We start from the raw sequence: 12,309 nt of genomic DNA, 5'->3' as shown, positions 1-12,309 counted from the left end.
AGTAGTATAATTATCTGTACAGTAAGCATGACTTACTATATACTATTTGGGTTGATCTACAGTTTAACTGTACTACACTTTGAGAATCAGTTTTTAATTTTATGATTATAATCTTCAAAGGGGTGAGTGTAATGGAAAATCCCTATAGTGCTTTGCTGTATAGCATTGTCTTTCTGAATCGGCGTGGTATGGAGGGAGCTGAACAGGGAAGTTGGCTCAACAGATGTTGGTGGTAAGATGTACAGGGTGTCCTTTGCACCACACCGTACCACCGCCCATTATAGCTTCTACCGCCTTTTGATCATTATTACAACCTCACTGATGCAAACATCTCCTTCTTCAGAAGTAGTATCAACAACATTGTGAGCATCTCCTATTTTGACGGAGCGCTCCTATTGGGGATACCAGCTGTATCTTTAAAACTGTTCAGTGCTCACTCTACTAGAGAGGAGACTGGTGTATGCATGCATTAAAATAGGATTCTTCAACTATGGTGTGCTAGGGAGTATCCACACACAGTGTGCACATGTGATCATGTTCTGGGATATTCCCAGGTAACTCTATGTGGGTGGGTGCCACCTGGGTCGAGACACAGTGCTGCTAGTTTTAAAATGGTTGTTACAATATGGTTACAATATCATTCTACCATATACATACGGGAATCAAGTGTGCTGGTTTGTGAATAACTCAGAGACTGACTGACATTGTGTGTGTGTGTGGGCGAGCAGGGACTTGCTGATGTGTCTGTGTGTGCGTGTGTGTGTGTGTGTGTGTGTGTGTGTGTGTGTGTGTATGTGTGTATAACAAAAGGTGGGAGTGTGTTTAATGTTCTGAAGTGTTTTGCCTTTTGTCAGTGGGTGTGTTGAAGCTGTATGTGTGGTAATATCACACCGCTAATTGCATCTATATCTATAAACATCAAGGGTTAGGACAATGGATGGGCATGCTTGTGTGGGTTTGTGTGTGTGTGTTTGGCTCAGTTCAGTTCTGCTCTTTGAACTCTTTCTATCTTTTTTGCTATCTCAGTATATTTGGTCTTCGTATGTGTGTGTGTGTGTGTGTCAGTACGTACGTGTTTGTACATGTGCGTGTGCGCGCGCGTGTGTGTGTTTGTGTGTGTGTGTGTGTGTGTGTATGTGTGTGTGTGTGTGTGTGTGTGTGTGTGTGTGTGTGCATATAAATGTCTCTTGCTGTCTCCGCTCTGTTGTGTTAATTAGAGGACTGATACTTGAAGCTCTCCCCTGATGGGCGGAGCTGACGGAGGAGTGTAAAGCAGAATAAGAAACAGAGAGAGAGGGAGAGAACGACGGAGACGGAGAGAAAGAGCCAAAGCGACTCAGAGCCAAAGAGAACCAGAAATGGGCATAAGCTTTTGAAGTGACTGAGGGAGGGGAGAGCGAGACACAAGTCGGCCCGTATGAAAGGTTCTGCCTGAGGTGCCGTCTCGGCCTACATTTCAGAGGTGGGGCTAGGCTGGCTAGCTCTCTCTCTCTCTCTCTCTCTCTCTCTCTCTCCCTCTCTCTCTCTCTCTCTCTCCCTCTCTCTCTCTCTCTCCCTCTCTCTCTCTCTCTCTCTCCCTCTCCCTCTTCCCCTCCCTCCCCCTCTGCTGTGTCCTTACCTTCCTCCTCCTGTTTCTCTACCATTCTTCTTGTCTCCTCTACGGTGTCCATGTGGAACGGTAGGAAGAAAGTGTGGGAGTAAAAGATGAGAGGGCGGTGGCAGAGTGGGGGGTGATAAATACATGGTGATGGCTGGAGCCAGAAGGAGCCGGCACCCTGTGATCTCACCCCCCCCCCCCCCCCCGCGCTGTGCGGGAACAGTTGTAGGAGCTGAGCGCAGGTTCTCCATCCGTAACATCACGTTGCTCCTGCATAATTTACCACTTCCTCCCTAAAATTCTCAGCTGCAGCCGAACATATTTACCACCCTCCCCCCCCTCCTCCCCCCTCCCTGCAGGTGGTCTTAATGTCTGCCATCACTCTGTCTCTCTCTCCCTCCCTCTCTCTCTCTCTCACTCTTTCTCTACCTTTCTGTCTCTCTCTGTCTCGGTCTCGGTCTCTCTCTCTCTCTCTCTCTCTCTCTCTCTCTCTCTCTCCCTCTCTCTCCCTCTCTGTCTCTCTCTTTCTGTGAGTTGAATTCGTTCCCCTTCATTGAAACGGGGAGCATTATGGTCTCGTTCGGTTCCCCTTCCCACTGGGTCAACACGATCCCCCCACAACGACACCTTTTGTAACACGGAGATTGGGAGCTGAACAGGAGCCCCCCCTCCCTCTCTCTGCCCTGCCTATACATCTGCCTTTTTAACATTTCTCTAATTATCTCCAGCGGCTTTTACTGTTGCCTTTTACCAAGGTGTAAAATATTAATATGCGTCGTTCCCCACATACCTTCCAAGTTATGCTCAAACTGAATAGACTACACTTACTTAGTAGTGTTTGCCGTTAGCATGCATTTATGTAATACACAAAGTACGTCTCTGCAGATACACAATACACAAAGTACATCTCTGCAGATACGTAATACACAAAGTACATCTCTGCAGATACACAATACACAAAGTACAGTTCTGCAGATACGTAATACACAAAGTACATCCCTGCAGATACACAATACACAAAGTACATCCCTGCAGATACACAATACACAAAGTACACTCCTGCTGATACATAATACACAAAGTACAGTTCTGAAGATACATAATACACAAAGTACAGTTCAGCAGATACACAATACACATACAGAGGGTGTTGATATGTGAGTATTGTTCCAGCTCTAGTACTCACATGTACACTCCTTAGGTGTGTGGATATGTGGGTATTGTTCAATGGTATTAACATGGACCCATCTTTAATGTGTGGATATGTGAGTATTGTTCCAGCTCTAGTATTAACATGGACACTCCTCTAGTGTGGATATGTAAGTATTGTTCCATAGTATTAGCATGGACACTCCTTTAGTATGTGGATATGTCAGTATTGTTCCATAGTATTACCATGGACACTCTTTTAGTGTGTGTATTTATTGAGTATTGTTCCATAGTATTAACATGGACACTCCTGTAGTGTGTGGGAATGTCAGTATTGTTCAAGCTCTAGTATTAACATAGACACTCCTCTAGTGTGGATATGTGAGTATTGTTCCATAGTATTAACATGGACATTCCTTTAGTGTGTGGATATGTGAGTATTGTTCAATAGTATTAACATGGACACTCCTTTAGTGTGTGGATATGTGAGTATTGTTCCATAGTATTAACATGGACACTCCTGTAGTGTGTGGATACGTGAGTATTGTTCCATAGTATTAACATGGACACTCCTGTAGTGTGGGTATGTGAGTATTGTTCCAGCTCTAGTATCCACATGGACAGTCGTGTGTTGCAGCACAAGTCCTGTCGTGGCGCGTGGCGGTCGCCATCTGCTATTGGCTGGGGCTCTAGCAGTGTCTTGGCATCGGGACATGGGCGGGTTTGTTGTCTATTTTTTGACGCTGAGACGACTGCAAAACAAACGGCTCGGATGTAGCGGTTGGCTAACGGCCACCAGGAGGCACAAGCAATATGAAGGAGTGCTTGCGCACGCCGAGGGGCGGCGGCGGCTCAGCCGTCCTGCCCTGAAGGCCGCCCTTCCTGCTAAAAAGCCCAAACTTTCTGTTTGACAATAAATACATACCAACACGCAACAGGAAAAACAGGACAAACAAAAGAAAGAAAGCACACATTAACGCTCCCCTCCCCTCCACCCTTTCATCAGTTTAAAAATAATAAACGAATCTCGTTGATTAAGTGTCTCGTGGTGACACCCATCTTGGTGTGGTGCAGCCGCTCCAGATGTTTCGTGCTCTTCATTTTGAAGCGTCGATGGCATTTCTACCTGGGTCCCAACAGACGCAGCCTGTGATCACCGTGGCTTATCCATATGCATTAGCATAATCTGATCCAACCCAGACGTAATACCTACCAGGCCCCGGCTGCTAGGGCACGTTCCACTGATGGAAAAGGCTTCGGTGGTCCCTCCCAATAGTATGTTTATAGTTGTTTTTTTCATACCGTTTAAACATATATATATATATATATATATACGGTTGTTTTTGGAAACTTAAAAGAAAGAAGGTGACCGAGTCGCTTCCCGTTTCCCCAGACAGAGAGACACACAGAGAGCCTGCACACTAATAAACCGACAAAGCAACACGCACGACAGATAGAAACACAAGCAGACGGGTGAGTCTTTGCACTTTGTTCTACCAAAACATGGAGCTGGGTCCTCCCGCCTGAGGATACGTTCTCACATCAAGTCAAACCTCAACACCTTCAACTGGTGAGAAGAGACCAAAATAGAGTGTTCTAGAATATAACGACGCACTGCAGTCGTGTGCCGGGTTCATCTCGTTATTCTCTTCAAGGCATCTGGTGGAAAGGATTTGGCTGCCATATGCACACTCATTTATCTACTGTATAGATCTATATCTATATAGATATAGATATATAGATATAGATGGAGTATTATCTATCAAGGTTTAATCACTCGATGAAACTGATCTGTTCAAGCAGTGTCAGCACAAACCAAAACAGCCTCCACCCAGCTGCCTCACACCCTGCGCGCACGCACACACAAATGCGCCACGCACTCACGCACCATGTATGCATGCACCCGCACACGCACACAGACGTATATATGCACGCGGACGCACACACATGCATGCACGCACTCACGCGCACACAACCCCACACACACACACACACACACACACACAAACTCACACTCACACACAGGCAGGGCTGACGCCATTGAATTTCTTTTTCTCCTTGCCGAGATGCTCCATACATGTTGGAAGCGACCAGATGCAGGGGTGCAGTCAGTTGGCTGCATCTGTTGGCGAGACCCCCGGGGGAGCAGATGAACCGCCCAATGCAGGCCCGCACACACTTCCTGTCTGTTGGTCCACCAGACCCTCCACCCAGCCTGCCAGTCAGAATAACAGGCTCTCAGCTAAAAAACACATATGCACGCGCGCACACACACACACACACACACACACACATGCGCGCACGAGCGTGAACACACAGGCGCATGCGCAAGGACACACACACACACACACACATTGTCTTCAGTAATTCACGTTCTCCTTATCATTGTATACAATTCAACATGAATAGTTGAGTTTGTAGTGTGCTAAACTAACATGAGGAAGCTCAATCTTCTCAATACGTCACGAGGAAGCATTTATATTACTTCTGGCATCCCCCCTCCCCCTTGCCTTCGATCCCTGTTCCCCTCTATAGACCCTTCTCACAGAGTCTCACAGTACGACAGACACAGGGGGTTCTCACGGATCTGCTCCTAGTATCTACCAGGGCACAGGTAGCAGAGTAAACTAGGGAAGGTAACCTTGATCACTGCTCGTGCTTTGCCACACATATGAAACACCTGCGTACCTACCCATGTTGTGGCCAACACCTTGGTCGACCCTGCTATGACAGGTATGAGAGTTAAGGACGGGACTCGCCAGACACACATTTGCAGAGTGAAACTGTTTTCATCAGGACACACCATGCCACATCCTCTGTGCCGTAAACATGCACTCCTGTTATATGAGTGTCAGGGATGACAGGTGGGTCATGTGACAGGAAGTGTGCCTCAGTGGGTCGATGGTGTTGGGAGGCTGGTGTGCTGGAGTGCTCTGTGACTCAGCACTAAGAGGGTCAGATGACACCGGGGTGGGACACACATAAACAAGCACACACACACACACACACACACACACACACACACACACACACACACACACACACACACACAGACACACACCCGGTGGCCCCGTTTTGCTCTCTATATTCATCATCAACATGCTCAAGCAGTCGCTCAGTAATGCACTTAGTTAAATGCATCATACGCACAGGAGAGTTCATAACTAGGAAGCTGTCAGAGGCTGACGCGTGCATACTGATTCTTAATCACCCCCGGTAATGCTCCCGGCCACACACACGCAAAGACACATGCTCACACAAACTCTCGCACACGCACACACACACACACACACACACACACACACACACATAATTCCGGTCATGTATGTCACAGCTGTTGGAGGTCATTGTGTTCGGAACGCAGCCTCGCAGCAATATGGACCCTGTTCCCGCCCCCAGACATCGTTAAGGAAACAATTAACAACGACCTCAAACACACAAGAGGAAATCAAAGTCTGAACACTGTCTGAGGAAGGGAGGGCCTGTCATGTGTGTTTGGCGTTTTTGTTGTTGTTTGTGCGCGTTTCTTTTGTGTGTTGTGTTTTTCCTCTACCTTTTTAGTTATTCCCTTGACATGATTTCTTGTCTTTTGTCTTCCCTTTTTTCCCTCATTCATTGTTCACTGCTGTCTCCTGTGACTCATAGACGTTTGTTTGTCTGCTGCTGTGTGTTGGTTGTGTGCCTCTGCGCTGCTGTGCGTTGGTTGTGTGCCGCTGTGCTGCTGTGTGCATAGAGAGCCATCGAGGCATTTCCAGCCAACGCTTGACTGCTGGTTAACATTGATTCACTCCTTTAGTAGCTGCCACACACGTTCATCTGTGGATACACACAGACGGAAGCAAATACACAACCCCACACACACGCTCACCCACACACACACATACACACGAGCATACCCACACACATATACAAACACACAAACACAATCAATTCAACCCTTGATCACACAAACTGCACTTACGCACAGACATGCGCAAACAGAATACCCAAACACCAATGCAAACACAGATACCAATGTTCAAACACACACGCACACACACGCATGCACACACAAACACACACACACACACACACACACACACACACACACACCTGAAGCAGGGGACGAGGGTACAGCAGGCTGTCTGGCTGGTTCAATCCCCTGCTCCGCCTAGCAAACTGCAGAGGTAACACATAACCCTATAATTGCTCCTGACACACTTGTGAAGGGTTGACGGCGCCGCCAGCGTCTGACTGAGCGTGTGGGTGAAGGGATGAATGCCAGGCGCTAATTGTGCCGCACTCTGAGTGGCCGTCGGTCACAACAGGGGTCCGTGAACGCAGGCCATTCACCGTGAGCGTGGGGTCTTCTTCAGGTGCCCCGGTTCCTTCCCACACATTAGACAGACATGATAGGTTAATGATACTGAAGACCTGATGAATGCAGCCATCAAAGTTCCCTAAGGCCACATCAAAAGACGTATTGTAGAGAAGGGAACCACGACCACTAGACATGTATACATGCACGCACGCTCGCTTGCACTCTCTATCTTAATCACTCACTCCCTCACACACATATCTACGCATGCAAGCATACTCGCACTCTCACTCACTAACACTCTCTATCTCACTCACACATAGACACACTCACTCACTCCCTCACACACACACTCTTTCTCTCTGTCTCTCACTCACACACACACACACACACGCACACGCGCACACACACACGCACGCACACACACGCGCACACACACACACACACACACACACACACACGCTTTCTCTCTCTCTCACTCACACACACACACACACACACACACACACACATGCTTCAAAAAAGAGCATGCTGCACAGATTACATAACGGCTTCACACGGATAAGGAATCCCATATGCATTGTTTTTTAACACACACACTTTGGTATAAATCACAACGCGCACACACACAGCTGTATCTCATCCCTGACTGTCCAGGGCTTTGTTCCTTTGATGTTCAATGCATGGGTTCAGAGATGTCGTATTGATCATATTCAAAGGATGGACCGGATCTGCTTTAACATTTCAGCACACTGCCTTGAACAGGAAGCCAGCCTTTCTATGTCTGCCTTTTAAATACATTCACAACCATGCAGTGTTATCCCGATTCACCTGTTTAATGATGTAGTTTTTGTTGGACCGATTACTTAATAATATTATGATATGACTCGTCTCGAAACGCACAAGCAACCAAACCGACGACATCAAAAAAAACAACAAATCAAATAAACCAGTAGGAGTTTCTCCGTATGTATGTGTGTTACCATGGGAACCTTCTATGCTCCCCTTCCTTTCTCATCTCCTCCTCCACCCATCCGTCTTTGTTAAAAGCATTATAGATCCCAGGAATTACTCCCCGTCTGAGAATCTCATGAATATTAGATGAGCACTTCTCTCTTCTCCCCAGACCTGGACCTATGGGCCGACGCCCCTGTTCCCTGGCTGGTGAGACCTCGTCTCACCGTCGGCACAGGCTTTATGGAGGCATGGGGGAAATGCTTTGCTATGATGAGTCTAGTCACACAATCTTTCATACGACTGCACACACACTTTGTTTGTTTGTGTGTGAGCAGTGTGTGTATATGTGTGAGCAGAGTGTGTATGTGTTAGCAGTGGGTTTGTGTGTTGCTGTGTTTGTGTGTTGTGAGTATTGTGCGTCAGTTTATTCTAAAAGACGGGTGCCAGCGCAAGATTGATGACCACCGCCACTTTTGATTAATGGTTCACCACCTAAGAATACACATGCACATGCACACGCACGCACACATGCCAACGCACACACCAAACACACTCGGGGGATGAGCTCAGGAGGCATGACCATCACTATGACGGAGTGATTCAAACTGTCACTCACACTTTGCTGAGGACACACTCCCACACACACACGCACACACACACACACACACACACACTCACACACACACACACACACACACACACACTCTCACACACACACACACACACAGACCCACACACACACTCACACAGATATTATCATACATATATCATGTATGTCACTCATACTTTACAGATAACAAACACACACACTCCAGCCAGTGCACAAACACACACTACCACACACACACTCCCACTAATATTATCATACATATATCATGTATGTCACTCATACTTTACAGATGACACACACATACACACACACGGATAGTTACATACATATCAAGTATTCACTCATACTTTACGGATGACACACACCCATGCATGCACACATGCACACACGCACCCTTACACAGCTTGACTTTATGTTTGGTGGGTGCATATCTCTCATCACCTGTTGCTAATCACTTCATCTTGCATCAGACTCTCAGCACTACACTGTGTGTGTGTGTGTGTGTGTGTGTGTGTGTGTGTGTGTGTGTGTGTGTGTGTGTGTGTGTGTGTGTGTGTGCGTTTGTGTGTGTTTGGGGAGGAGGGGGTTAATCTCTTTCCAGGTCCAAAACCGTCCATCTCAACGCGTCACAGGGCCGAGGCTAAGCGCTAACTAAAGCCCTGGTCTGCTGTCTGGAGAACGCGCGCAGCATACATAGTTAATGTGACATTTACAAATCCTCCGTATCCAAGTTTGCCATGAGACAAGCTCATAGATCACAGATTTGCCGTCGAATTGAGTCTCTCTTGTTTCTCTGTAAATGGCGGCAGCAGATGCTGTCGTCTCTACCCCTAGTCTTGTCGACGACAAGCTAACAGGACGCTGTCGGATTACCTCTGAGAGTAGTGTGTGCGTATGTGTGTGTGTCGTGTGTGTGTGTGCGAGTGTGTGCTGTGTTGTTATGATGCTGCAATGATAACCAGTGCAATAACCCCCTGTCTTCCACCTTCCACCAGACAGTTGGTGATGTGTCCCTCTGTGGGAAAGTGTGAGGGACTCACAGATGGGCTGGATGAGAATACATTGTGTTATGTTCTGAAAAGAGGGGAAAGCTCACATAAATAAGGCCAAGTGTGGAGAGCAGGTGGAAGTGGGGGGTTGGGGCGGAGACGAGAGGAGTGTGTGACATGGCAAATGTGGCATTGTTACACAGAGAATTTTCCCCAGAATTCTTGGTTGATCCTCATCGAGATTATAGCGGTGTTTTCGCCCAAATCTGATAAAGTGTGTGCAATTGCCGCACACACCCAATAAAAAGCTGTTTGAATCATACTGGCAAGCTTTAGTTATTTTAGAAATAACACATGATGAGTCACAGTTAAGTATCAATGATAAGCTTATAACCAACACATTTAAAACACACTTTGTGTAATGTGCAACAAAGAGAAATTAGCAATGTGCACAGATTGAAGAAAAAGTACTTGTGTTGGTGCAGGGGGGGGGGTCAACTAATGCATGTCTCTTCAATATTTCAAAACCATGAAAGAGGTTTTGTTGAGATATATGGATAGCAATGGAAATGTACTTTTGTGTTGGAGTGTGTTTGTTGATGGGAGAGCGAGAGAGCGAGAGAGGGAGAGAGAGAGAGAGCGAGAGAGGGAGAGAGAGAGAGAGAGAGAGATACTAGATTTATTTAGTGTCTTCCAGAGCGGTCTTTGCTGATGCAATATGAAGCAAGCTGTTCACCACTGTTTAGCTAACCGTGTCGCATCTTGGAATTCTTAAAAACTGTGTTGGATAACACGAAACACAGACACACTAACACACACAGACACACACAGACACACAGACACACACACACACACACACACATAACCCCCCCCCCCCCCCACACACACACACACAGTGTGCTGAAATGCTGGGCAACATGTCTATTGACTCACTGTATTATCCTCAAAGTCTCACACGAAAACGCTTGTGAAAGAAGCGACAATCAAACTTCAATCTACCCGTGAAAATAACATCTGGTCTATTCATCTTCCAAACTGTCAAATCGCACATGTGCAATCACGGGTCCGTCTGTATGTGTGTTGGTGTGTGTGTATGTGTGTGTGTGTATGTGTGTGTAGGTTGGGTCTGAGCTGTAGTGTGTCCTAAAAAGCAATAAATAGCAGCGATGGAGAATTAGACCTGACGGTGGAAGGCTCTCGGCCAATCACAGCGCTCCGTACTGTTTCCCTCTTAGACCTTTCTATCTTCCTAGCGGCCTCCGCCTCTTCGTCTCATCAGCCTTCAGCTCTTATCTCCTGTGACAGCTGTGATGCTGAGGAAATTACACACACACATATAAACACTCTCATACACACACACTCACACACACACACACACACACACACACACACACACACACACACACACACACAAATACAAGAAGGCACACACAGACACACACACACATGCACCTAAACACGCGGACACGCACACTCATTCATATACACATCCACCCTCACTCATGCACACCTTAACACCCTCATATACACAAACGCTCAAGCATTTACGCAGGCTGACACACCGTCACTCAACCACCCACACTCTCACTCATATAGACACACATACTCTCTCATATACACAGATATCAGCGCAGGTACACACACAGACACACAGAAAAGAATATGCATAAGCACACAAAAACACACAAATACATGCATACCCAAGCACATACGTAGGCACTAAATCACTCCCTCACTAATATACAAACACACAAACACACACACACTCACACACACACACACACACACACACACACACAAAGAACAGCAACAATAAAACATATTGGTTTTAGAGAATTGTAGAATTGCTTGGAACTGGATCCCATTTCCTGCCTTCAATCCACCATTCACAAACACAGACACACAAACATACACACACACACACACACACACACACACACACACACACACACACACACACACACACACATAATGGCCGCTTTCCGCTCTTGATACGAATTGTTTCAAACATTGACAGATATCGATGTGTTTATGTTTTTTTTGTGTTACCAGTTGCCGGACCAGTAACCGGAAGAGCCTGATCCTGACCAGTACCTCCCCGACTCTCCCCCGGCCGCACTCTCCGCTGCCTGGACACCTAGGTACCTGCACACGGGGGCCTGCAGCCTGTCCTCCTGCGACGCTGAGGGGCCCCATATGTCTCTAGTCTCTGCCGCCTCTACCTCCTCCACAACCGCAGACACATGCTCTAGCCCCATGCTCTTGGCAGATTACCTCATAGTGTGAGCTTTACACAGATACAGGAATCAGCCAAGTGGGTTGTTAAGTGTGTGACCTACTATTTCTACACAAACCCGCTATCGCTATTGCCTCCTACTACGATGTAAACGATATAACCACCTCTGTTTCACAATTGGCCCCAATCGCATGTTCTCGTCAAATGCTTCGCTCTGAATGGCGTGTCATGGGGATTTTTAAAGGAAGAACTTGTCTGTGCGTAGTCATCGATCGGCTGATAACTTTGTTTATCTGTGACGGCGATGCGTCACGCAAAACCGGTATTTGCATGGAGGAAGTGCATGGGCGGAGATGAACCGCGTCAGGGCAGGTGGTACAGCCTCTGTAGAGTCAACCACATGACGCATTCAGGTCTGTGCAGCGGGACCATGAGAACAGCGCTGCTATTGATGTGTCCGTTTCAGCATTTGGT

General features: G+C 47.0%; 1 protein-coding gene across 1 annotated transcript in view; it reads left to right on the top strand.

The window, feature by feature from the left end:
- The window catches only part of LOC307071072 (microtubule-associated serine/threonine-protein kinase 1-like), a 62,831-nt gene that overhangs the window by 12,442 nt on the left and 38,080 nt on the right, over positions 1-12,309 (top strand). The window contains 1 exon segment of the mRNA XM_079729941.1: positions 11,652-11,740. Within this exon segment, the coding sequence (XP_079586067.1) occupies positions 11,652-11,740 (89 nt within the window).

This window comes from Pollachius pollachius (genome assembly GCF_949987615.1).
Source record: "Pollachius pollachius genome assembly, chromosome: 2".
Lineage (NCBI taxonomy): Eukaryota > Metazoa > Chordata > Actinopteri > Gadiformes > Gadidae > Pollachius > Pollachius pollachius.
Note: the sequence above shows the minus strand (reverse complement) of the source record. Positions and strands in the feature narration are given on the sequence as shown.